General features: G+C 39.6%; 1 protein-coding gene across 8 annotated transcripts in view; it reads left to right on the forward strand.

Moving 5' to 3' along the window:
- Mmaa (methylmalonic aciduria (cobalamin deficiency) cblA type) overlaps positions 1–22,120 on the forward strand; it is a 24,215-nt gene extending 2,095 nt beyond the window's left edge. For 4 of the 8 annotated variants that reach the window (XM_005386656.2, XM_005386657.2, XM_005386655.2 and 1 more), the window contains exons 2-8: positions 7,940–7,999; positions 8,337–8,841; positions 10,721–10,843; positions 14,194–14,364; positions 18,509–18,594; positions 20,646–20,795; positions 21,811–22,120. In XM_005386656.2, the coding sequence (XP_005386713.1) occupies positions 8,397–8,841; positions 10,721–10,843; positions 14,194–14,364; positions 18,509–18,594; positions 20,646–20,795; positions 21,811–22,098 (1,263 nt within the window). In that variant the 5' untranslated portion in view covers positions 7,940–7,999; positions 8,337–8,396 and the 3' untranslated portion in view covers positions 22,099–22,120. Of the gene's footprint in view, positions 1–6,685; positions 6,780–7,939; positions 8,000–8,336; positions 8,842–10,720; positions 10,844–14,193; positions 14,365–18,508; positions 18,595–20,645; positions 20,796–21,810 lie in introns of all 8 variants that reach the window. The other 4 variants (XM_013515304.1, XM_013515305.1, XM_013515302.1 and 1 more) reach the window with 3 other exon arrangements.
- The last annotated feature ends 5,444 nt before the right edge of the window (positions 22,121–27,564 follow it).

The following is a 27,564-nucleotide window of genomic DNA, read 5'->3' on the forward strand; positions in this document are numbered from 1 at the left end:
CAGATTTGGAAGATAAGTTAACCTCCCTAGAAGAGATTGGAAAAGTGAGTGCAAGAAAATTGTTTTGGTGGAACTCTATATTGCCAAATAAAGAAGTCTAGACTTTGTTCATAGAACAGAGGTTCTGGACCATAGGTCATAAGGCTTACAAAAGCATTATTAGGCCACAGTTATTTCCACAGTTTCTGACTTAGAAGGTCTGGGGCAGGGGCCTGAGAATTTACCATACTTATCATTTCTCAGGTGTTGCTGGTCTGGAGAAGACACGTTGAGAACTGTGCTAGAGTATGGGTAATTATGAAAGAATTTGAAGAGAGTAAACAGACCACATTCATATTTCAAGATGAGTCCTACTGTGAAGTCCAGGAGTAGAACAGGGGAAGTTCAGGAGTAGAACTGGAGAAGAGGAATGTTCCTGAAAGTTAATTAGCACCTGCTTGATGCCAGGTCTTGTTCCACGCATCCTCAGGCACACACTCATTCATACTCGCTATGACTCTTCTGTAGGTCTGCATGTTTTCATTTTGCTCATGAAGATATTGTGAGAATATGAGAGACCATAGCTGGTCTCAGAGCCCTTTAATGCTGTGCAGATTTGAACTAGGGTGGTAGCAGTGAAAATGATGAGAACATTTAATGGTGATGGAATATAGGAAAATAGAAGACTTCCCTTAATAACAGAAGCCTAAAAATAGAATTGGGAAATCTGAATCTTATTGGAAACGTGATGAAAGGTGAAGTGTACAGAGAACTTTAGAGAATCCCTGCATGAATTGAGTATCTGTTCTGTATCACTTTTATGTAATGATGACTATTTAAAAGTTTCTTATTTGAAACATTATCCTATTCTACAAAAACTTGCTGAAAGTGTTTGGAAAGGAGACAGTGAAGCCTTTTGTAAGGGTAGTGGAAGATGGTGAACAGGTTCATGGCATCCGACAGCTTATCTTCAAATCAAAAGTGATTAGCATTAAGACATGGAAACATATGCAATAGCACTGAATTGGTTGTATGAACTCTGCTGCACTGCAGACACTGACCTAATGTATTGATTTTGGAAATCCTGTATGCTTTTTCTTGCCAGAGGGCTTATTGAAATTGAAAATATTCACTGGATCAATTTCAAGACAAATATCCCAAGTCAGACTGGTTGCTGCTGAGCAAATTTTTAATGAAGAAAAACATCCATATATTGAAATCAGACTTTAAAAAGAAAGTCCCTAAATATGCATTTACTGTAAAATGTGGAAAATACGTTTTCAAAAATGGAAGAAATCAGTGTAATGGCATTGTAGGCGCATTTGAAATGATAGCAGATGTTCATTTCTTCTCTGAGCAATAAAATGTTCTGTGGATACAAAGATAAGTCATAGTTTAGGGAAGACTGCCATCTTAAGATGACCACAGTGCAGTGGTTGAGCAGAGTAAAACAAGAACATGGTTAATACATGATGGCAAGAGATGGGAGAGAACTGAAGGGATGAGGAAAGGAAGCCAGGAGAACTGCATCAAGGAGACACTTGAGTTGGTTCTTGAAGGCTGAGAAGGAATTTGTGAGATGATTAAGGGAGAGAAGGACATTTCGTTCCAAAGAACATGGATGGCAGCCATGTTGTGTAAGAATGTAGCTTTTTCTGAGAGCGGTGTGCAGATGAGAATGGTTACAGCAGTGTGGTAGAAGTGGAAGAGGGGGGAAAAGAAGTTAGGTGAACAAAAACACTTATAAAGAGTGCGAAGTACTTATGTAATGACTGATTTGGGTGGATTGTAAATTTTATGATATCAGGAGTCCAGTTTGACCCATATGTCAGTGCACTCCACAACCTAGCACAGTGCCTTGCATATTATGAGTTCTTCATAAATACTTACTCAGTGAATGAATGGCTCAGTCATAGAAGAATATTTTTTTTTCTTTTCATATAAAATAGAGGGAACCTCATGTTTTGAGCAGGGGAATAATATGATCATGAGGATAAATGGCAGTGTAGAAAATGAGTTAACAGTGGGCAGAGAGATAGCTATAATAGATTGGAGTTTTTTGGGCTGATGATTGTACCCATTGGTAATTTGGAATCTTCATTTAAAAAATAGAGAAAGTATATGACGTGTAATAGGAGCAAGTGTTGTTTGGTGAAATGTCAGTTAATGTGTGTGTTGCTTGATATAAACATTTTTTCCTATAGAATGCTTAAAACCTCTTGTAGTAAGAGAAATGTGGGAATGTGAGTGAAGAAGAAGGAATGGTTATAAAAGATACTGTTGAGAAAGACAAATGTGAATCTTAAATTACTGTCCATGGAATGGACATTTACATGAAAATGCTATTGTCCATGTGAACCTTTTTAGACAGGAAACTGTGTAGGTCAGCTTTCTGTTACTGTAACAGAAGACCTGAGATGACAAATTGAGAGGATTTAGTTTGGCTCATAGTTTTGGAGGCTTCAGTCCATGACTGGTTGACCTTGTTGCTTTGGCTCTGTGTTTTCAGAGTATATCATGGCAGGAAAGCTGTCCACTTTGTGGTGGCCAGGAATGAAAGAAGTATGGGCTGGAGTCCCTGTAACCCCTTCAGAAAACACCCCCAGTTATCTGACTTCCTCCCATTAGGCTCCACTTCTTAAAGGTTTCATCACCTTCCTGGTAGTACCACAGGCTATGAACTAAACCTTTAGCACATGCGCCCTTGAGGACATTTAAAATCTAGGCCTTTGGGGGACATTTAAGGAGAAGGTGCATTTACCAGCCCATGTCAGTATTTTTGCCTACTTCTTGGTTTTCACTGTATACTAATAAACTGACGTTTTGGTTTATTAGATATGGCAGTGCTTTGAAGTATCTTACTGAATATTCTAAATGCTGCAGAATTTCTCATCTATTTTCATTGTGCTTAGCTTATAAAGTGTAGGATGAGACCATACTCTGAAGAATTGTGAAAGTGAACTGAAAGTTTGATTTGATTATTGGCCAAGTTCTTTCATTTCTTCCCATCAGAAAACCAGAAAGGATGCTTAATTACATGAGCATGTCCGTGTCAACACAATTTTGTAAGAAAGTTTTGTAAATATTTTTCTCTTCTACCTATGACATGTACATAAGGGTAAATGTTGCCCATAAACCTGAGTTGGACTGACTGTTTAAAAGTTTATGGGCTCCTTTAAAGTCAGTTTAGTTGGATCCATTAATAGGGTTGACTGTGTTATGAATTTAGTTATCAGGTGTGAATTTTCTGTGGAGTGAAAAGCATTTTAAAACGTTTAAAAGTTGGTCTGTTTGTCACTTAACAAATTACTGGTTTTTTTAATCATATGAGTAAATAATACACTATTGGCACTTCCTGCTCTTAAGATTTACACAGGAAATATAAATTAACTTCTTCTTTTGGCCTAAGCAATATAATTAATTCAAATAAATAGCCATAATTGTACCACATTCAAATGTGAAATAATATTTTATTTTCTCTAGAGTTCATACCATATAGATGTGGATTGATGAAGTCTAGTTTTTCTCAGGTTATTCCTGTAGTTGTGAGGCCTTGTTCAATCAACCTGACCTTGGTCAGTCAGCCTAGAATTGGTGAGCCTCTTCATCTGTAAAATAGGATCTCCTTCACTGTATGATTGTTGTGTGGATTGGCTGAGATGCATGCACAACACCTCATACATAATAAACAGCAAAAGATAGCAGCTTCTATTTGCAATTCTCATGCACTAAGAAAATCAGAAAGAGTTTTGATTTTAAAAGTGTTGAAACCTAGAATTATATACATCTGGATAGCCTTTTTAGTCTAGGCCAAAAAAAAAAGGTGTAGGCTGGTAAAAAACATCCTTTTCTTTGTTCTTTGTTTTGTTTTCACTTAAAGGCCTTTTAAGATTTGCCTTGACATAAAAAGCAGAGAACTTTGCCTTCAGAATAAACCTTAGACTTGGCAGATAGTTGGTGTAGATTTTCTAAGGCTGATGTAATTAAATTGTTGTAAGAGAGCATTATTTTATGTTAGATTAATCTTTAATTTTATTAGGCAATTTTTATTCATCTTATTTAGAAGGATTGATTTGCTTGCATTGTTATAAGTAGATCTGGATCTTTCCCCCCTCCCTCTCTCTCCCCTCCCTTCTCTTTTCCGCTCTTCTGGAGATAGAACCCAGGGCCTTGACGATGCCAGGCAAACACTGTACTACTGAGCTACACCCCTAGCCCCTAAATGGACATATTTTCATTAAATGATATTCTTGCTGCTGGGTTTTGATTACTTACAAACTTAATCTTTCTGGTTTGCTGTAAGATGTTAAAAGTGCCCTGATTCAAATCAAGGGACTCAGAAGGCAAAATAATGGACCTCAGATCACACAGATTAGTATTGTTACTTAACTCCTCTTTGCAGTACATTAAGTCAATGTAGGGTAGCTAGAACTTTTACTCATGAAAGAAAAATTATTGAATGCTTACCTTGTGGTAAGCACTGTGCTAGATTCTCAGGAAATAAAGAATAAAATGCTGTCCTTTCTCTGAAAGGATCATCAGGAAGGTGAAGGATGAGAATCCATGGGGAGAGGTCTGTATATAAATCTGAAAACAAGAAGATAATAAATACTGTACATGAGAGGGTGAACGGAAGGCTGTGCAACACTGACAGGAACAACAAATGCCTAGAAAAGCCTGGGAAGGGGGTCGTCTCAGAGGAGGTGTTAATTGAAATGAATAGGTGTTTGTCTGGCAAGAATAGATGATATCCTTTCTAGACTTTTAATTTTTATTATGACATATAAGTTTTTAAAACCTACCATACTCAAAGTTGCTTACTAGCCCGTGTACATCTGTTATTTCAGGGAACCATTTTACTTTAATTTTTTCTTTTTTTTTTTTTGTCTTTTTTGAGACAGGGTCTCACTATGCAGTTCAGCCTGGCCTTGAGCTCACTTTGTAGCCCAGGCTGGTCTTGAACTCACAATGATCCTCCTGCCTCAGCCTCCTGAGTGCTGGGATTACAGACATGCACCACTACTCCCAGCTTTACTTTAAATTTTAAATGTGATTCTGATAAGAAAGTCTCTGTGCATAGAAGCATAGCTAAAACCTAATTACCACTTTTTCATCTTGCACATAATTCTTTTTGCTAGGTTTTTATGAATATATTCTAATTTTACCTGTAATTTAAAAATTGCTGTTTGGATTATTATTGTCATCCAGTGCTGGAGTACTACATGACACCTGGTAAATGCTCAAGTATTTGCTGAGTGAATGTTTTATAATCTGTTTGGTTATGGGGTCCCCGCTTCTCAATATATTACTTTGGGCTGTTGGTAGTCATTGTAGACTTGTTAATTAAAGAACGCATTTTTAAATGGTTTTAATTTGTTCTTAGACTACATATGACAGCGTCTCCCCATAGGACAATAGGACTAGATTTGATAATAAGAATGTTTGTGTTCTGACAGTATCTTCTCACCGTCTGTGGGTTCCTCATACCAACTGTAAATGCTTCTTGTTCATTTTGGAAGGTGGGCAAAGTTAGTAATATCTATTTCCCTTTTAGCCAAAGAATTTTTCTCTCTCCCTCTCTCCCTCCCACTTGCTCCTTCTCCCTCTGTCTCCCTCCCCTCCCCCTCCCCTTCTGCCACCGTCCTTCTCTTTCTCCAAAAACAAATTATTAACAAAAAGTGCCATACAGAGTCAAAAAGCCTGGATTTGAGTCCTTGGTCCTACCGTTGCCTATGGTTATACTCATTTAATTCTTTTTTGATTTCCATTCTGTTAAGTGAGACTAACGGCAGTCATATTGCCCTCATGGAATTGGAGATTAAGGTGAAATGGTATTTGAAAGCGGTTTTAAACTCTACAAAATGCCAGGCAAACAGAGAATGAAATAAGTTCAGATCAGCAGGTTTTTTAAAAAAGCAATTGCAGTTTGCCAGGCTTCGTATCAGGCCTGGAAGATGCTAACAGAGACAAGAAGGTCTTGAGTCTGCCTTCTTTCCATCCCTTCATGCCTTGCCTAAGTCAAGTCCTCCTCGTCACCTTTGCTTCCTTGCTAGGATTTCCTAGACTGGGCTCTTGTGTTACCAGGGTCTCATCACTGTGACTTCGCACCACTACTTTTAGACTTACCTCTCAACAAAGTCGATTGTGTCACCTCCGCAAAGATACGTTGTTTGTCCAAGAGACAGAAGCTGGTTTCTGTGGCCTCATTTACATTCTGGTCTGGCCTCATCCCTCATCACTATTTCCATATACCTCTGTCTTCTGCCTCGCTGAACTTGTTTCACCCTTCTCTAGTATGATGGGGAAGAGTCCAAGTTCCTGCTGTGATTGTGCACATTTAGATCCTCAGCCTGGAAAGCCCGTTTATCCTTCTTCAACTTGTGTTCTCTCAGACATGGATTCCTGCGTGACTTGAACTCCCCCAGGAGCATTAACTCCTATTTCTCTTACCACAGAGACATGGCTCTTTCTTTAGAACTGGTATATTTTATTCTGTGAGCTCTTGAAGTACAGAACTAGGATTATGTTATTTGCGATAAGATGATGGAGTGTCCCACATGAGATGTATTGGGTTTAATGGTGTCCTCCAAGATGGTATGTCCATGTCTCATTCCTGGAACTGTGAATGTGATTCTGTTTGGAAGGAGTCTTTTTGATGGAATTCAGTGGCTAATTCCATCATGATAAATCTAGTAATTTGTTACAGCAGACCTAGGGAACATGTTCACAAGGTACAATGGCTGGAACATCAAACACCACTGTAATCACCATCAGTACCATCACTTCTATCCCAGCATCTGGTAAGCAGTGTGTGTTCAGAAAATAGTAGTTGAATAAAAACACAGTTTTTGCCTGTGCACTTCTAGTCTTAATGATGGTGGTGGTATTGATGAGAATTGTGTTTAAAGGTTGTATTGAAAGAGACCTTCAAAAATGGATTCCCTTCTGAAGTTATTTGGTTTAAGTGTCATTTTGTGTGTTTGTATGACGACACTAGTGGGCGTTTTAAATTATTTTGAAAAATATGTACATATTTTAAATAAATTGTAAGACTACTTTTGTACAAATGGAAATTATAATGGCTTCCTCAAAATAGAAAAAATGTTTGGAAAGTTGAAGAGCACTTATGGTTCTACCAATTAAAATAAATTATATCTTTTTTGTCCCTAATAGAATGTTTGTTAGCCAAGATTAATTTTATACTTTGTCTTGAAGTACCATTTAGAGAAGGACCTTGAGACAGTAAAGTAATTTATTTCAGTGTGCCGCAGGGTACAGGGAAACCAAAATTTACAAATAATCGTAAACCCAAACTGGATAGGTTAATGTCTCTGTGTATAAATCTTAGTTTGCCAGTGGAAGTGAAGTCTATGACCTAATTATTACCAATGCTGTATAAATCTGTAAAATAACAATAAAAACTAATATTAATTGAGCTCTTACTCTGAACTAGGCCCTGCTCCAGGCTTTTTACGTGAATTAAGTTATTTTGTTTTCACAGTCACCCTGCTATCTTACCTATTTTCTTTACTCAAGAGAAAGCTGAAGCACAGAGTGGTTAAGTAACTCTCCCAGCATCATGACAGTTTAAGTAGGGGACTGCGTAGGCCGGGTTCATAATCTCTGCCCTCTCCTGACTCAGTCTACTAGTCAGCGTATTATCCAACACAATTTGGAGTTGGGCTGAGTAAAGGGTTCAAACTTCAGTGCGCTTCCCTACAGCTTCCAACTGGTGGGCTGGGAGCATGCCTTCCTCCTGAGCACTGGCTGATTCCAGCTATTCTTTGAGATAACACTGATCTGGTGACTACACAACCCACACAGCAGTTCACTTCGCATTACAGCTTATTGATGTTGATTGTGTGCGTAAACCAGATTATTCAGGGTGAGTCTATTAAGGATATACATGTATCTAAACTTGTGCCTCCATCCTGCACTACTCATCACCTTTCTTTTGTAGAGAATGAATAAAAGGCCAGCCTCAGCGAGATCGTTTTCAAGGAAGTCTTTTCAGAATTGGGTATGTTGACCTGAGGAAATTGTTAAGATGAATGTAAGAAAAAGCACAAAAGAAAATATGTACCCTAATGAGGTTTTGTATATTTGGTTTCTGTTCATAAGAACATTTTAATGTAAGTTCCACTTCACGGTAGAATAATAGTTTCATGATTTGGGTCACTGTGAATATTGACTGTGGCCCAGGAGGGAATCTTGTTTTTTAAATTAGTAAGAAAACTCATCCATGTGCACTGCCAAGAACTTTGTGTGTCTTTTAGAACATGAGGAAAACACCGTGCTTTCCGTTTCACTACCTTAGTATCTTACTTGAGAAAAATAGGTTTCTCTCTTTCTTCTAGGGAGATCACAAGTCACACTGAGTGGAAAAGCACCCAGGGTTTTCCTCAGTTACAAGCAAAATGAGTATTCCCGTGCTGCTGCTGCATCCTCACCAGCGCTTCCTAAAAGGCCTTTTGGGAACACCCTTCCGTCGCTACCACTTCATGTCTCACGCAAATCCTCATCTCAGATCAGGACTCCAGTGTGCTCAGCCGTTTAAGTCTCGTGGACTCCATTGTACAAAGTGGATGCTGCTGTCAAATGGTCTAAGGAGAAAATTATGTGTACAAGCAACCTTAAAGGACCACACAGAAGGACTTTCTGATAAAGAACAAAGATTTGTGGATAAACTTTATACCGGTTTAATCCAGGGGCACAGGGCTTGCTTAGCAGAGGCCATAACTCTCGTAGAATCAACTCACAGCAGGAAGAAGGAATTAGCCCAGGTGCTTCTTCAGAAAGTATTAGTCCACCACCGAGAACAAGAGCAACTAAACAAAGGAAAGCCACTAGCATTTCGAGTGGGTCAGTCTTTTTTTCTTTTAGTTCAGTAAATATTTTTCTAAATTCTGTCTGCCTTTGAATAAGCCTAAATAGTTTGCAATCTAATGGTTTTTTTTTTTCCCTAGAGTAGATGGGTTTTAAATGCCATTAGTTTTGCAAATATTAATCTTGAGACATTGAAAAAAGTGCCATATCTATTAGAACCAAGAATAGAAATATGCACAGAAAGAACTATTAGTCAGTTTACACCTTTTCTCAATAATCCCTCTGTTGAGTAGACAAAGTGAATTCCTGTGTTTGTAGCATATCAAAACTATAATTATCCTCATCACATTTCAACATGGAATTGCTTTGGCATTTCCTTGGTCTTTCTAGAGGCAAGTAATTAAAAACGTTTGACCAGCAGGAACTAACCGAGGCAGTTTCTTTCGGGTGGAGTGAGAATATCCCACAGTGGTGAATGAGGTGATCTAAACCAACCCTTCTGCTCAAAACAACTTGAGATAGTGGCCGGAGTACAGACATGTTATGGGAAATGAATAATACTTGTTAAAAGACATTATGATAGACTTGTATGTCATAGCTTATTGCCGATATAGGGACTCATACCTCCTGTTTTGTAGGGTAATGAATATAAGTATTTTAAAGATAATTTAAAAAAATAGGTTATCAACCAGTATTTGTACCAAGCTACATTTATCACCCTACTTACTCTTCCACCCTCTCTGAGTCCTACCTCGGGTGTTAGTAATCTTTATATGCCCTAGGTAGAGAAAATAGCAAGCTCCCAAAGAGAAACTCTAATTGTGATCAAGTGTCTGTTCACTAGCTTTTAGTGAATCCTTGAAGAGAAAATGCCTGTGAAATGTTGAGTTAACTTAGAAATTCACATGTAACTTTGCAGTGCTATTCGGGTTCTTCCAACCTGCTCTTAGGAGGCCAGACAAATCTGTGTCTTTGTTGTAACCATTTTATCACCATTATGAATAGAAGCCACAAATGTTTCTTTTGTACCTGTAAAGGTGTTTAAGACTGCCTTGAGACTTGTGGTAAGGAGCAAAGCATGCCATATACTTTATTAGATGCCTGTGTTTTATGTAATTTATTGAATTATGCTTACATGTATCTTGTGCCATACATTTTATCCCACACCCTGTTCTAAACATATTGCAAACATTAATTCATCTAATTCTTGTATGGAGAATGCTGAGGCACAGAAAGAGGTTAAGTAATTGGCCAAGATCATAGAGCTCGTAAGAGTTCTAGCAGAGCTAGAACAGGAACATGCTGACTGGCCTGAGGGTTTGCCCTTACCTGCCATGCTTGGCTCTCCAGGCAGGGCACTTTTCTGCTTTCTTATCACAACTTTTTTTTGCAGGATTTTGAAAAATATCTATATAAATGAGTCTTTCAGTTCTGAATGAGATAGAGAAAAAAGTGATCCTTTATAAATAGAAAATTACTTGCTCAATCACTGGGAATATTTAGAGTATTGAGTTGTTTTTCCAGTAGGCAGGTAAAGTAGACAGAATTGGGGCAGGTGGAGTAATTATGCATCATGATGAAAGTTGGTTAGATGTAAAAATTCAGCATATGAAAGCATAGGCAATAAAGTGTGTCCAAAAAGATCTACACTGCGGCAAAAAAGCACAGCACATTTTCTAATTTTTAAAAGTGAACTTTGTAAATATGATCTCAGAATTGTTTCCTTTCTATTTTCCCACTCAGAAATTAAAGAGATGGGTTTTCATTTACTGCTTTAGGACATGTTAAAATATATTGATGGTGGTTTTAATAAATTAGGGGAAATAGAAGGTAGTTTAATGTATTATTCAGTAAAGCTGATCGTAATGCCGAGTTCATTTATTCCATTAAATTAGAAGATCTCTTTTCACTGTAGGGTTGTCTGGACCCCCTGGTGCTGGAAAATCAACATTTATAGAGTATTTTGGGAAAATGCTTACTGAGAGAGGGCACAAATTATCTGTGCTAGCTGTGGACCCTTCTTCTTGCACTAGTGGTGGTGAGTACAGCTGATTCTTTTTTAATTGCAGGGCTTGTGGGCATTCCATGTCGCAGTTTAGTGATAATTTGCACAGTTAGGTGAGCTTGGCTAGTTGAGTTTGGTCTTCCTGGGAGAAGGGAGTTCTGTAGTGGGAGGTGAAATCTGAAGGAGGGAGGTAGGGAGCGGTGGACTCTGCAGAGGAGGTCAGCTTGTGGGTAGCTCAGTGGGTGGAAAACTAGGAAAAGAGGTGCCAGAAGTTGAAGATGATCACAGGCAAATTGTATGTGTCATTCAGAAACTGTGCCTTATTATTTTCCTCATGTTGTAATAATCTCTTCTCTTAGCTTTAAAAATCTTGCTGCTGTTTATAGCTTGTCACCTGTATTTATTCTATGTCTCGTTAAACAGAAAGCTCTTAGAGGGACCATGTAATATATTGCTATTCCCCCTGCAACACTTAACAGAGTACAACGTACACTGCACAGTGTTCAGCAATCACTTACTGATCTGAGGTCATGCAGTCACTCCAGCTTAATTTGCAGCTCATCAGAGATAGAATGAATATAAACTTAGTTTCCCTACGGATCATTTAAAGAAAACATAAAGCATACTATACGAATACTCAGGTTTTTCTTCTCTTACCCTTCTGTGTGATTTAAGCTTCCCATATCGTGGTTATTCATTCACTTATCAAGCATTGAGTGCCTTCTATAGGTGAGGCATTAAACATAGAAGGTACTGTGCTATAAAAAGATGAATGAGACAGTGCTCTTGGCCTTATATCGTATGAGGGAAACAGTGGAGTAAACATAAGCATTTCAATGTAGCATGTGTTAGGAAGGGGGAAATACAGGAGCTGTGTTTGGTTTGCTTACTGTGGTACTCCGCAGGATGGAAACATATTTTACAGGCCTTAGGTCAATAGAGGTGGACAGAAATTATTCTTAGTATTCACTGAGAAATCTGGCTTGTAACCCTCAAAATTTGTGATTCACTATAATAAATATGTTAACTACATCAAATTTATCCCCACACAGTTCAAGCATAAATCCATGCCAAGGTGTGGTCTAATTTATTTACAGTTTACAAACTTTGTTAAAGGTAAATGCTTTAGTGAAGGATTTTTAAACTATGATCCTCATTTTTCATGTAGGTAGGTGGAAAAGGCCTTTTCCTCTCTACCTTCATGGTAGTTTAGAATATTTGCAATAGAAAAAGAAAATAATAGCGTGAGGGGCAGTAATTGATAGCCAGAATGATGTTATAAAATAGTCTAGATTAAAATTGCTTACTGCATGCTTCCTGATCTTTCTCAAACCAGAAGTGGGGACCATTTTCTCAGATTAAGAAATGAATAGACTTTGAAAGAAAAAAATACACGTGAGGATAAACAGGACACTCTAAATAGAAACCTTATTACTACATTATACACATTTGGAAAACAGCACTAAATTAAAGTTTGAGCAGCATTACTTTTTTGAGATCTCCCTAAGGGTCTGCAACTAAGTTTTAGATTCACTGGCAGAGACAATTATATGGGAGAGTAATTTCCTAATGCATAGTTCAGTGTGATAGCATCTATAGGATAATAATTTGAAGTACAGCTTTAGCAGATTGTGGACTTCCACAGAGGTGATTTCATGCAGAAAATTACTTTCATAAAAAGTTTTATGTGAAATAAATAAAGCAGTTGAAGTACGAGGTTGGTGTGAGCCTAGGATTGGAACTTGTGGGTACGCTCTGAACTGGAGCTCAGAGCAAAGAGCATATCTTTAAGGAACTTTCCAATCTTTATCATCCGTTTTATTTGGGAAAAATAACCCCTAGGCAGAGTGAAAATGAGTATTCAGCTACAGTGGCAACATACCTTCTCATGGAATTATATGGCTAAAGGAAAGTAGGAGAAAGTAGGATTAGTTCCAGAGCTTTCATTCTTCTAGAATTTGGAGGTGTTGATGTTTGCCAAAATGCTGCAATAAACTAAAAACTATAGCCAATTCCATTCCATGATAATAAATTTTGAATGCCTACTGTGAATGCTTTTTCTTAGCATCCCACATGCAATGTCTATAAAGACAAGGTCCTATAGATAAAGAGACTTATTTTAAAGCCGGATTTCTAAACCTTGGCACTAGTAACATCCAGGACCAGCTATTTCTTTGGTATGGGTGGCTGTCCTGTAAATTCAAGGAGGCTGAGCAGCACCCTGGGCCTCTACGCAGTAGATGCCAGTGGCATTCCAACCTCGCTGGTGACAAGTAAATGTCTGTAGACATTGCCAGACTTCCTGGGAAGAGAAGGCAAATTTATCCCTGGTTGACAATCAATGTGTGAAATAAATGAGACATATAAATGTGAAATCCAAAAGTGTATTGTATGGACAGTGTTACATCCATTCACATGACCTGCTATATATTCAATGTGGGCTCCCAAATTGCTAACTAGTAAAGTATTAGAAGCACCAGACTAAGTGGAAAGGCAGCTTAAAGGTCCATTTGCATGGCTTTTACTTAAGGCTAAGAAAACGTCATTTGTACAAATAAAAGACTGGGGAATGGAGAGTAGTAATAGAAGGCAGAGGGATACCAAAGTTCTCTCCTGACCTTCAGGATGCTGGCAGATTCCATAGCAGGTACTGTACTGTAGAAATTCACAGAGACGGGCATGAGATGAGAAACTTCCAGGAAGGTCATGTGAAGGAGTAAAGACTTTAACTGATCTTTGTTAAGTCAGATAAATCCTGTGCTTTAGTTATTAACAGACTTCAAAGTAAACATTCTATTCCTAACATATAATTACATTTGAATCTCACAATAGCTCAGTATCTTTATTGTGTAACTGAGGAAAGCAGGGGTTCAGGGAAGGTAAAATGACCTCCCCAAGTCAAATAGCCAGGAAAGGTGGAGCCAGGATGCAGACCGTGGGCCTGACATTTGGAAAATTAGTGGTGAGGAAAGGAGAGTTACGTTCTCCAGTTTGAGAATGTAGAAGAGGGAAGGAAGCTATGCACCGGTGTGAAAATGGCAGTAAAGAAACCACTCTGGATGGACTGGAGAACTGGTTTGGGACGGGTGGAAAGTACAATTGGGCAGGTAAGGTAGGGCTGGGCTTTCAAGGCCTTCTGTGCTAGACTGAAGCATCCAGACTTGAATCTCTGGTAAGTGGGAAGCGTTTGTAGGTCTTAAGGGCCTTGGAATGTTAAAAAATTAATCTGACATGACTAATAAGTTGGAGGAATGCTCAATAATATGAAATACAGCTTGATATTTTCAGGGAAATGTCATAAAGCATATCCCCTTGGAACTGGCTAATTGATAATTGGTCCTTGCACGCATTCCATGATTACAAAATGTAACTATGTGTTTCAGGATCACTCTTGGGTGATAAAACTCGAATGACTGAGTTATCGAGAGACATGAATGCGTATATCAGGCCATCTCCCACCAGTGGGACTTTAGGAGGTGTGACGAGGACCACAAACGAAGCCATTCTGCTGTGTGAAGGAGGGGGATATGACATCATTCTTATTGAAACTGTAGGTGAGTTTATTCTGTTTCATAAAATAGGAAATGGTATTATTATGAATACTATATAAAGATGAGTGACATCTATTTTCATTTTGGTAATTCAGCAGACCTACTAAAGGTGTAATTAGATATAAGGTATTTCCTCAGGCTTCATAGGAAATACCAGTTTATAGGATACAGTCCTAACATCAAAGAGCTAACCATTTAAACAGTGAAAACAAGCTGTGTATCTTGATACCATTACATAAAATGATATTTTATATGTGGCAGAGTTTTGAGAGCAGTAAGCATGAGGATGACCTATGTAAGCAAAACGCAACCCCTATTTTGTGTAAGCACACTTCACATGTCTATAATATTTCCTAGGAAAACTAAGATAGTTGGGTATCTTTGGATTATGTGGCTATACAATGGTACCTCAATTCACCAACTCCATTCTTTCCACAATTCTAGTTAGAATATTTGTTGCATGTTTGTGGCTGCAACTGAATTGCAAGGTTACCACTGTACTTTATTCCATTTTTATATCCTTAGCACACAACTACATGCAATGAAGACACTGAAACAAAAACCCCAAGAAATTCACATGCTTGGGGAGAGACAGTTATACTATTGTGTGATAGATGTGTGCAATACAACCTAACTCAGACTTGGGGGAATCAGTGCAGACTTTGTAGAGGAGGTGACAGCTGAACTCAGTTTTGAAGGAAGAATTGGTGTTAAAGTGCGAGGTAAAGGGCATTTGCAAAGACACAGAAGAGTGAGAAAACACGACTTATTCAGTAGTGCAGCTGGCGAGGATTCTTAGACCGCAGAGTGTGAGGGAGACGGGTTGGAGTAGTAGCCAGGGCCAGATCATCGAGCACTTTATATACTGTGCCAAGGAGGTTAGAGTTTGCTCTGAAAGGTGTGGGGAGCCGCTGCAGGATACAAAGGAGAGTGAGAAAAGCAGATACATGTTTTGGAAAAGTCCCTGGCAATGGAAAATAGAATGATTAGAAGAACAGCCAAAGGCAGGGAAGCCATTAGGAAGCGTTGAATGGAAGGAAGAGATGGTGGTCTCTGAACCCAGCAGAGGAAATGGGATTGGGGAAAATGAGACAGGTTAAAGGAAAACACTGAGGGTACATGGCAGGACTTCATCTTGGTTAGATGTAAGAGATGAGGGATTAGCCAGGTGTGCTCGTGCATGCCCATAATACCAGCACTCTAGGAGACTGGGGCGGGAGGACCATAAATTTGCACCTAGCATGGGCAACTTAGTGACTTAGCAAGACTCTTGGCTTGAAATGTGGCTCGGTGTAAAGGCCTTGCATTCAGTCTTTCATACTGCAAAAGAGAGAGAGAGAGAGGGGTGGAGGGAGCACTGAAGATAATAGATAATGCTGTGGAAAGGGGGATTTGGAGAGGGGAAAATAATGAGTTCAATTGTGAATAGATTAAAGTATTTATTTATATGCAGAGTATTTATTATGTGTCTAAGTGATGATGTGTCTTGAGAAAGAATGGAGAACAAAAGTATAGACTTTACAGTTACCAATGTAATTCGTAGTGTGGGGCCTTAAGAATTTGGTCCAGACCAACTGGGAAAAATCTGGGGCAAAAATGAGAGATATCCACATTGGCTTGCTAGGAATACCATAATAAAATACCACAGATTGAGTGGCTTAAACTACAGACATTTATTTTCTCACAGTTCGGGAAGGCCAGGATCAAGGTGCCAGCAGGAAGGCTTTCTTCTGAGACCGCTTTCCTTGGTTTGTAGATGGCTTCTCCTCACATTTCCCCACGCAGACATTTCTCCGTGCACTGCTCCCCCTCGCGTCTCCTCCTCTTCTTAGAAGTCCCTAGTCCTAGTGGATCCTTACAGTCATCTCATTTCTTTAGCAGCCCTATCTCTAAATAGACTCACAGCGAGGATTAGGGTTTCACCAGGGAACTGGAGAGGTGGAGGCAGACATAATTCAGTCTCCAGCAGAAGCCAGGACTTAGATTTAGAAACTCTACCATTTAAAGTTGGGATGAGCAAGAGTTTCCTGAGGGGCAGTAGCACAATCAAAGGAAAAAATAGTATAAAAATAAAGCATGTGGGCTGGGGACTGTCGCTCAGTGGTAGAGCACTTGCCTAGGCTGCTCAAGGCCGTGAGTTCCATGTTACCTGGAAGCTATGTTTAGCTAAGAGTGGTTATTTTCTGTAAATAAAAAAAAATCTGCTTTTGTCCAGTCTCTTTAAAGCACTTAGTTTCCATCCTGGAGGTTGCTTATGATTAAAAGTCAGTTGATGAAGCTGTGACAGAAACATCTCTGTTTTGCTGGGTGAGATGGTACACATCTGTAATCCCAGTAATTGGGAGGCTGAGGCAGGAAGAGCGCCATGCATTGGAGGCCAGCCTGGGCTATATAGTGAGTTCAGTGCCAGCATAAACTACATAGCAAGACCTTATCTCAAACAAACAAACAAACAAATCTCTTTTCTAGATAGAAAGAAGGAAGAGGAGGTAAGGAAGCAGGAAAGGGTAGGCAGAAGAGGTGCAGCCATCAGTCGGGTTGGCCTCCTTTAATGAACACTCCTGGAAACCCCATCTAATGACTGGCTTTCTCTCATTACTCATTGCCACTGAAAAGGGGTCCTGGGCGCACCGTCTCTCATCAGTGCACTGACACTCCTGCTGCGACTGGAGTAAGGAAATAGGGTACTGCATAGGCACCTGGGAGCCTCGGAAGGAGAGCATTTCCCAAGAAGTTTCGGGGGGGGGCAGGGATGTGGAAGCCAGATTTAAGTGGGTTGAAAGTAAAGAGAAGTGGACAATTGAGCATAAACTGCTTTTCTCCAGAAACTTGACTATGAAGAGAGAGTGAGAAGTGTGGTGGTGGTTGAACGAACATGTGAGATGTCTGGTTTGGCTTCAAGATGAGGAAGACTTGGGCAGTTTATAAAGCTTGCTGAAGGACGCAAGCCGGAAGACAAAGGAGGAGTTAAAGATAAAGAAGAGCAAGGCAATGTAAAGAGAAGGAGGGAGAGCTTCATCTTTTGCAGTCTTCCTGCACCAAGACTGTAGGAGGGGCTGCAGGGCCACATTGGTTGGTGTCCGTGTGCAGAGAGGACAGGGAGACGGGGAAGGAGTGCTTCCCTTATGTCCTCTGTGAAGTAGGTGCTGCCACTTAGGTCATCATCACTGAACGGGGAAGCCAGGGCAGGAGTGGGTGAAGGTTTGTAATGACCGCTGGGACAAACGGGAAGGAAAGCTACCTGAGGACATTGGAGGGGCTTTCGTTTACTAAGGAGCAAGGGAGATGTGCCAGATGCTGGAGACCATGGCCCTCAGAGGCATCTGTCTACGGTTGAGTGATTTCTCCAGCATCCTTCAAGAGGAGCGGGTGCCTGTAGTTGTCCTGGTCCTTCATGGGGTTTTCAGGGTGGGACTAAGGATGGGAAAGGCAAAAAAGATAAAAGTATTGGCAGGTAGATTTAGATTACATTAGAGCCATAATGTTCATAATGATGAAAGGGAACCAAAAAAGAGCTTCAAAGTCAGGAGAAGATGGAGCTCTCTCAGATGCCCATTCAGTCCAACAGGAGGCCTGAAGGATAACTGGTTAACTTGGAGGTGAGATAGTCACATTTAATAAATTCTTTAGAGGAGGGGTACTTTAGTTTAAATGTATCTCCCAAAAGTTCACGTGTTGGAAAATTAATCACCAAATTCCTTTGTTAATAATATTTCGAGATGGGGCCTTTGCAAGGTAATTAGGATTAGATGAGATAATGAAAGTGGGACCCTCCTGATGACATGAGTCAGCTTTTAAGAAGAGGAGAGACTGAACCTGCTGAACTTACTTGGTTTCACCTCATGATGCACCTACCATATTACAATGTAGCAAGAAGGCCCTCACCAGATGCCGGGTAGATGCTGGTGCCATGCTCTTAGACTTCCCAGTCTCCAGAACCGTGGGCAGAATAACCTTTATAACTTACCTGGTTTCAGGTATTTTGTTATAGCAACAGAAAATGGGCCAAGACATGGGGTGTTTAAATGGGTGAGTGCATGACCATGAGTATGCGTGGATGAAGTAAAATGGAAATGCCAGTTGGTGAAGTTGAGGAAGTGTCATTACTGTGAATACTTTAGAGTATAGTTGTGATTTAAAATTGCAGGTGTGGGCCAATCAGAGTTTGCTGTTGCTGACATGGTTGACATGTTTGTTTTACTACTGCCACCAGCAGGAGGAGATGAGTTACAGGTAATTTTTGATTTTTCCCCCACCCCACCCACAAAATATAAAAAGTACAAATTTCTAGTGTTGTGTTTTCATAAATTAAGTAAGAATAGTATAAAGAAACATCATTCACATTGGCTAAAATACCTGTGTCAAAGGTAGATTCTTTATATGCATTTTTGCTAACTTATGGTGATATAGGTATGACTTTGAGTATATAACTTAAATTTTTCCATTAAGTGACCAGAATAAATGGATAGCTCAGGCCAAAAGAGATCACTGTTACATGGGTGTTTAGAGTATACTTGGTTCAGAGTTCTTACATCAGTGTTTTTAACTGGGATCCCATCATCATAGGTTGTATGTTACACAATCATATCCTTACTGTCCTCCAGCAGTGTAGTTCCGGGATTAATTTAAGGCAGAGTTCACAAGTGGAGGATGTAGTCTTCTATAAGCTTCTTCTCACTTCAGACACCAGCTTCGAACTCCAGGCCTCCCAGACCTCCCATGCCTCTGCCCAGCTGGCTACAAATCTGAAGGTTCCTACTGCTGGTCAGGTTCAACCAGTCAATAGAACAACTCACAGAACTTGAGAGGTGATATATTACAGTTACAGCTTTATGATAAAGGCTACAAATCAGGAGCGGCCCCATGAAGAGACACTTAAGGAGAGGTCTAGGAGAGTCCCAAACATAAAGCTGCTGTGTCTCCCTCAGGAAGCTCTCCTGGACCGTGTGCTCTGCAGGTTTTGTTGGAATTTCACTGTGTAGGTGTGACTGATCGCATGATTGGCTACATATGTGAATTCAGTCTCTGGCTCCCCTCCCTGCACATTGGTCTGGCTGTTTTCCCATGGTACAGTCCCCCATCCCTCTGTCATACAGTAGGTATTTCTGGCTTGCTCTGCCCCAGTGTTGTGTGATCACAGTGCAGAAAATTGGGTGTCATCCCAGGTACCCACTATGGATAAGGAAGATGCTCTTAGCAGTCAAGACATTCCAAGGTTCCCTCTTAGGAACTTCAAACGTAAGACAAATTATTATAGAAAATTTCCTTTGTATCTTGATAATTCTAAAAAAGTGTGATAACACAGTATGGATGCTGTGGTTTAGAAACATTATTAGAATTTAAAATTGAAGGTGATATCAACAATATTCGAAAAGAAGTCCTAATCTTAGGTAGAAAAATATAATTCCAAATAAGATTCTGCCCTTAGGTTTTATCCTTTTTTACGGGTCTTTTCTGCATAACATAATTTGTCTTGCTTTGTTTTGTTTTGTTTCCGGTACCAGGAATTGAACTCATGACCTCCCACTTGCCAGGCAGACGCTGTGCCGCTGAGCTAAATCCCCAGCCCCTGTGTAACATAATTTAAACCAAGAGATTGGGACATTTTTAGCGGTCAGGCTATTTTTGTTTTATTTTGTCTCTTTGAGACAGGGTTTCACTATGTAGTTGAGGCTGGCCTTGAACTCACTTTGTACCTTGAGTTGACCTCAAACTCTCTCCCAGCAATCTTCCTGCCTTAACTTCCCAAATGCTGGGATTATAAGCATGTGCCGCCACACTTGGCTCAAGCTATTTCTCTTAAATGCAAATTGAAAAGGATTCTCTATACATTTAAGGAAACTTGGAAAGATCTTTCTGGAAATGCAGATGGCAGTGATATGTGTGTTTTCTTTTTAAGCACCCTAGTGACGGATGGGTGTATTCTGTAGTGTAGCTCATGAAAAGCAGAATTCATCATGAGACAAGATGAATTGTCTCCTGCCACTCAATCATGTCATGTCTTGATGATTTACTCTAATTCTGAATGTGTTTCACCACGTGAGTCTCTAAATTCAGCAGATATGTTACAGGTGGCTTCCATAGTCCCAAGAGCCAGTGCATTTCAGTAATTTCTGTTAAATAATCGTGATTCCTGGTACCCTAGGTTTAGGAAGATACAGAATAAAGTTAATGAAGTATATGGCTTTTAAAATTGTAGTATTAACTGATTGTCCCATTTGAATGCCAGTTGTGATTAAATGAAATCTTTCTCATAAATCTCACTTTTCCTTTTTTTACTACAGGGCATCAAAAGGGGTATAATTGAGATGGCAGATCTGGTAGCTATAACTAAATGTGATGGAGACTTGATTGTGCCAGCTCGAAGGATCCAAGCAGAGTATGTGAGTGCTCTGAAATTGCTTCGCAAGCGCTCAGAAGTCTGGAGACCAAAGGTTAGTTTGCACTGCATTCTCCATGTGTCACCCTGAGGGGTCTGTGGACATTAAGAAAGAGAACATAAGTCCCGAGCTAGACATATAATCAATCTTTGCTTGCATGGGAAGAATATAGTTTTAAAAATATGACAAAACCAGATTGTGTAGTCATGATTTTAAATATAATCTTTCAACTACTGGATGTCAAGGACTAGAATATGATGTGATGGATTAGATTGCTTAATGCTTGATTTGAGGCATTTGGAAGTGATAGTAAATCCATCCTGAAAGGGAACCATCCTTAAAGATTATGGAACAATTTGATTATCAATTTCGGAGTAAGTAGGAGAAAAGGCTTATGGTTTGATACTTCAATTCTCATTATGCTTGCTGGATGCTGTTTCCAATGAGAGAGAGAGAAAGAGAGAGAGAGGGAGGGAGAGAGGAGCTTTGTCTGAGGGAGACACTGTGCTATTAAACAATCTGCTGTGGTCGTTATAATGAGAACAATGATGGCTTATCTTACTGTCAGCTTCCATTTACCCTAGGCGCGTTGCTTGTGTTAAGTCTGGAGCTCTCTTATACATGCGGGTTCTGGGTGCTTAGGTCCTAGTACTTGCTGAATCAGGCAAATTTGACAGAGGGAATGGGGCTCTTCTCTCCATTTAGCTTCACTTTCTGGCACTTAGGCCTCAGAGAAACCACCTCGAATTGCCTTTCTCATCCTATGACTCATAAGTCGTCCAGGATTCTTCTGACCATCTATGAGGAATCCTAAATTGAAATAAATCACTGAGCTAGAGAATTTGATCACAAATCCATGTCATATTTCTGCTGTGCATGTAGTAACCTGAGGTACATCACCTCAGTCTATATAGGTCAGTATATGTATTTTGACACAGCCGTAAAAATCTCATTTACGTCTCTTGCCAATTTCTATGATCTGTAAGAGTTAATGGCAAATACCAGAGCCCCCATGAAAATGTTTTCTGTCACTTTCAGTAGTACAGCTTTTGTTCTTCCTTTTCAATAGGTGATTCGTATTTCTGCCAAAACTGGAGAGGGGATCACTGAAATGTGGGATAAAATGAAAGAATTCCAGGACCTAATGCTTGGCAGTGGGGAGCTGACTGCCAAGCGACGGAAGCAGCAGAAAGTTTGGATGTGGAATCTCATTCAGGAAAATGTGTTAGAGCACTTCAAGACCCACCCCACAGTCCGAGAACAGATCCCACTTCTGGAACAAAAGGTTCTCCGTGGGGCCCTGTCGCCAGGACTAGCAGCAGACCTGTTGTTGAAAGCTTTTAGAAGCAGAGACTAATAAAATCTGTCTTACACAACCATTTCATATATTGTTTCATAAGTGTTCTAATATCCAAAATTTTACTTGTGTGGTTATATCACTGATTTTGATAGTGCCTTGGCTTGTGAACAGTGCTTAAAAACTTGATGGCAGTTGGGTGTGTGTGGCAAGGTTAGGCAGTCACACGATGTTTGTGAGGAACCTGTTGTATGTCACTGACTTCCATTTCTTCCATTCTCACATGCTTGCGCAGTGGCCTGTGGGATAGTTTCTTCTCATCAGTCAGGAGCAGAGAAGGCTGAGAATGAGGGAAAAGATCATGCACCATTAAATGTTTGCTTTGATTCTTTCTTCTCAAGTTTCCAGAGAAAATGTAAGCAACAATGACTGTGAGGGTTTTTTGTTTTTTGTTTTTTTGGGTTTTTTTGGTGGTACCAAGAATTGAACTCATGACCTCACGCTTGCAAGGCAGGCACTGTGCCACTGAGCTATATCCCCAATCCAAGTAACTGTGTTTTTGAAGTCCTACTTGAGGCCGGAATAATACACAATGGGTTTCTAAGAGTTGAAAGTCATGATTGGCATTTAATGTACCAATTTAATTTCTGAAATGACCACATACACTAGAAGCAAAAAGCGCTGGAGTAATGGAATGATGAGCATACAGTTTTCAATTACTGGTCTAGATGTGCAAACCATTACCCCATGATAGGCAGAAAAGCCAAAGGGGAACAAGGAAAAGCATCTACAAATGTGGGTCCATAATCCGCAAGAATGTAAACTGCTGAGACATCCTGTGAGGTAAGAATGATTCAGGGTTATTCAGTTTGAAAATTATAAAGTAGTGGCCATGTCACTTTCTATTAGCATTTAAGAGATCTGCTTTTTTCTTGATAGGAAATAACTTCAATTTCTGGTACTTTGGCCTCCAAGAAACCACCTCAAATTGCCTTTCTCATCCTATGACTTAAAAGTCATCCAGAATTCTTCTGTATTGAGGAAGAGATTAGCTTCTGGGCTAGACTCTGGGTTTAAACTTAAACCAGATCAACCACTGTATGTTTGGACAAGTAATTTGTGATCTCTCAAGGTTCCAGTTTCCTACCTGGTAAAGGAATTGGCATATAACTTTAGGAATTAGCGAGAAAGCATTGAGGTAACTCAGGAAATCATTTGTCATCATAGTGGTATAAAGGGAGTGCTCAAATGCTGCTCATTATCATGATTACGTTTAAAGTTATGGGTACCCAAAGCTGCACAGACCTTGTATATAATTCAGATTTTGTCCCATGATCTTATTACTACCATCATGCTCTTGTGATATTTTATGATCATCTTTAAAGCACTGTTCTAGTTAATTAGAATAGTTAATTCTTTGAATAATTCTTTGAATAAGTCTTAGACCATTTGATGGTAGTTGTAACTATGTACATTTAAATAAATGATTTCTAATCATAAAATTTCTCCATTGCATATAATGTCCTCTCATAAGGTTCAAACACACTCTTCCTTAACCCTTTAGAATATTTTACACAGCATGTTGGCTTTTAGTGTTTCTTACTTTCCTGGTTCCTATCTGGAATCAAATTTCTTGAGTATTGTTTTAACAAATATTCCTTTACATTTTTTGAAAGACTTGTGGGATTAGAAGACCTATATTAAGTATGAAGGGTTAGGAGAAACTTTTGAAAGGTTCTTATTTCAGAAAGGACTGCTATTAAACCATCCTATCAGATGAAAAACTATTTAGAAACTTCCAGAAAAAGCATTTCATAATTTCCCTTAGGAAGGCAGCACAGGGAAAAGCAGACCTGTCATTTGTAGTACAGGGTAAGCAACAGCAAAGCACACCTCATTCTATAGGAGGTAGGAGAAGGGGGTCTTGAAAGCCCAAAGTTTAGCGATGTGTGTCTTCTCAGTTTGAACCAATGTCTCAAAGTTTGAACTACTCTTAAATGTTATATAGGTAGTCGTAAAAATCACTAGAAAACCCCTTTGTCCTCCTTATGCTGTTATTATACCATTAGCTGTGATACAGAGACCAATTTCTAAAGTATTTTTCATCTTTATTACTGTTATTTGCCATACTGGAGACAGTGTAATATAGTGAAGTATTTGTGGTTTTGGTAATACTTCAAACCTATGCTTCCCTTGTTAAGCCCAAGGATGCCATCCCTTCCTGCATCTGAGACCCTGCTGTGCAGGCCCCTCACCTGGCCTCATCAGTTCTGACTTAGCTACATTTGGGTAAATCTCACCTCTCCTAGCCACGTTATTCTGAGTAAGTTATCTTTCTGTGTGCACCCTATCAAACTAGGGTAATGAAGCCACTTAATAAGATTGTTGGAAGAATCCAATGAGAAGCTGTGAAGGACTTCACATTCATTAATTGGTAGTTCTGGTTACAAATATTATGCATACACATTTATGAATTTGATTCTGCAAAACAGACTGACACGTAATTTCAGGTTGGCCAAACTACTTAATCTGCCTGTGCCCCAGTTTCCTCACAATTAAACAGGAAAGGCAGTAGTATCCACGCAGAGTTGTTGGAAGGGCTACTTTGGTTAGCATACAGACACATAACTGAATGTGATTGCTAAACAAGTATTGGAGAAGAAATAGCAGTTACTCCTTCTGTGGTTGTGAAGATTAAATGAGTCACAACCTCCTTCCATTTTAAAAGGGATAATTCTTGTCTGAAAAAAAATTTCATAAATTGACTTTGCTTCACCTGAAAGCATATTTACCATTAATTTCTGTAGGCAGGAAAAAAGTGTGTTATTGCAAATGGAGCTTCAAGACTGACATTTTGTCTAAAACAGGATCCAATCTCATTAAAATGACGAAGCTTAGTTCGTAGTTATGGTTCACTGTCACAGTACAACCTAGCCAGGGGTTTGTTCTCCAGAGCCACTCCTCCTATGGCTATTTACTCGCTTTCTCTAAACTTTTCTATCTGCTAGGCAGTTACACACGACAGCAGCTAATGAACAGCGTATACATGATACTCTGTTTATGTAGTCCAACTTTTAAGGCTAAACCTAAAAAAAAAACCTGTGGAAAAAGGCCAATGGACATTCAAACATTGCGTTCACCCAGTAGACTGCCACTGCAGACATCAGGATGCTACCACTAAACACTAGTAAGCTACCACTAAACACAAGAACATAAGTAACTCCTGTGATCTATACACTAGGGAAGATGGAACTCAGCTGCTTGGAGGCCTATGACGTCTATTGGGATCTCCCTAAGCACAAATGCTCCTAAGCCAGACTTATGAAACCCCTCTTAAATTCTTATAATGTAAGTGGGCATAGTTATCTTGGGTGCTTCAGTAATTCGAGTAGAGAGTCAGCATGGTGGTCAGCATGACCGGTCACTGAGTGTTAGTGTTGTTATTCTGGTACGACTATAAAAAGGAAGATCAGGTCAAACTTTCCTTATAAAAGACTTAGAACATCTCTCTAACTTTTTTTTCTTCCTACTATAGTATTTTGGTTAGTTGGTATTATGGCTTGTGTCTAGATGTCCCCCAAAGCCTCATGCAGTCATGGGGTGGGGTTCTAAAGTTTGTGATTGATTCATGGTCCAATGCTGGGATTATGGGTGTGAGTGCTGCACCCACCCTCGGGTGGGTAGCCTGCGTACAATATAAAGGAGAGAAAGAGGCAGGCTAGCTCTCCCTGCTCCTCCCTTTCTGCTGTTGCTGATTTCGCTGTTTTCTGCAGCCATGAACTGTTTTCCTCTGCCGTGTGCCAGCCTGCCTTGGAGCCAGCTGAATATGGAGTGAAACCACCACAAACTGTGAGCTAAATAAATCTTTCCTCCTTTAACTTTGGGTGTCTGGTATTTTGTCTCAGCAACAAGAGAAAAGTAACTAAGATGGTTATTCACTAAATTTATGGACATTTTTGTCTCACTTGAAATGAATGGTATGATTCTTATTCATGAATCTTAAATGGTTTTTTTTTTGTCATTCAGGTATATTTGCTTTAAAAAATTAGTGGCACAAAAGCAGTTATATTGGATGTTTTTTTAAAAAATTTAACAATTGCCTAAAATGTACATAATATTCATTAGAGTGCATTAATAGTGCCTTGATGGTACACATGTAATGTGGAAGTCAGGCATGGTAATGTACACTTGTGATCCACACTAGGAGGCTGAGGCAGAAAGATCAACATGAGTTTGGGGTCAGGCTGAGGTATGGAGTGAGTTCAAGGCCAGTCTGAAATATCAAGTGAGAGCCTATCTCAAAAAAATATTTTTAAATAAACATAACTTTTGGCAGTTTATTTTGCTGAGCCATTTCAGCTTCTTAATGGAATGCAGTGAGGGCATATGTAAGTCAGAAAATTATTCTCTCTTGGAGAAGTCAAGTGCTTTGTCTAAGTTAATGTTACTTTTGACATAGAGGAAATTTTGTGACCTCATCCTCAAAGCTCTGTGGCATCCACTGGCCAGTCTCAAGGTGTGGAGAGAATTCTGTAGAGAAGTACCTTAGGATGACCAGAAATCCATTTATAAGGCTTGTGTTTCTATGCCAAGTCTTGTTATATGTGGAACCCAGGTATCTCAAGGATCAATGTTCTCTTATGAATAAGAACACATTAGCATTTATATCCAAGTGTTGCTGATTCAGCATGTCAGCATGTCATGGATGAGCTCAGTCTCCTGGTCTCTGCAGAGAGCTTTTCCCATATAGTCACTTTTGAAATGAAAATCAGCTCCTGAAAATGATGTCCAAGTACTCGGCACTCCCTTTTTCCTAGTAACCTCTGAGGCTGAATTATATATATATATATATATATATATATATATACACACACACACACACACACACATACACACACACACATACATATGCAACTGGATCAGTCAGTGCCTACTAGAGAAACAGATTTAATGCAAAATATACAAATATATAAAATTACAAGGCAGGCTTACCATGGCCATACGCTTAGTCAGGTGTGGGAGAATGCAAAAGGGCTGCCTGCATGCTGGAGATCTGAAGGATCCAGTCAAAGGCCTGAAGCCCACTGTAGTGTCCTCTGCAAGTCCATATTGGCTGAAGGGTCTGTGCTGGAAACTAGGAAACAACGTCCAACATGAAGGTGAAGACTGGAGCTCCTCTGAAGAAACAAGAGACCCTTCCATGTCTGTTTCCTCTTATACCATTCAGGTGACAAGTCACCCAACGATGGGTCTTCTGATTTCACTAAATCCCCTCAGTCACACTCAGAACTATGCTGATCCAATGTAGTTGGGTGTTTCTTACTCAAACTGACAGTCAACTACCTATTGCAGCAATCTCTCAAAAGAAGTATCATTTGCAGGTGTGGTGATACATGCCTATAATCCCAGCTGTTGGGGAGGCTGAACAGGTAGGTTGGAGACCAGCCTGGGCAAATTAGTGAGGCCGTGTCTCAAAATAATAAATAAATAAGTAAGGCTAGGAATGTAGGTCAAGGCAAGTTCCAC

This window comes from Chinchilla lanigera, unplaced genomic scaffold, assembly GCF_000276665.1.
Source record: "Chinchilla lanigera isolate Chin_1 unplaced genomic scaffold, ChiLan1.0 scaffold00027, whole genome shotgun sequence".
In the NCBI taxonomy this organism is placed as follows: domain Eukaryota; kingdom Metazoa; phylum Chordata; class Mammalia; order Rodentia; family Chinchillidae; genus Chinchilla; species Chinchilla lanigera.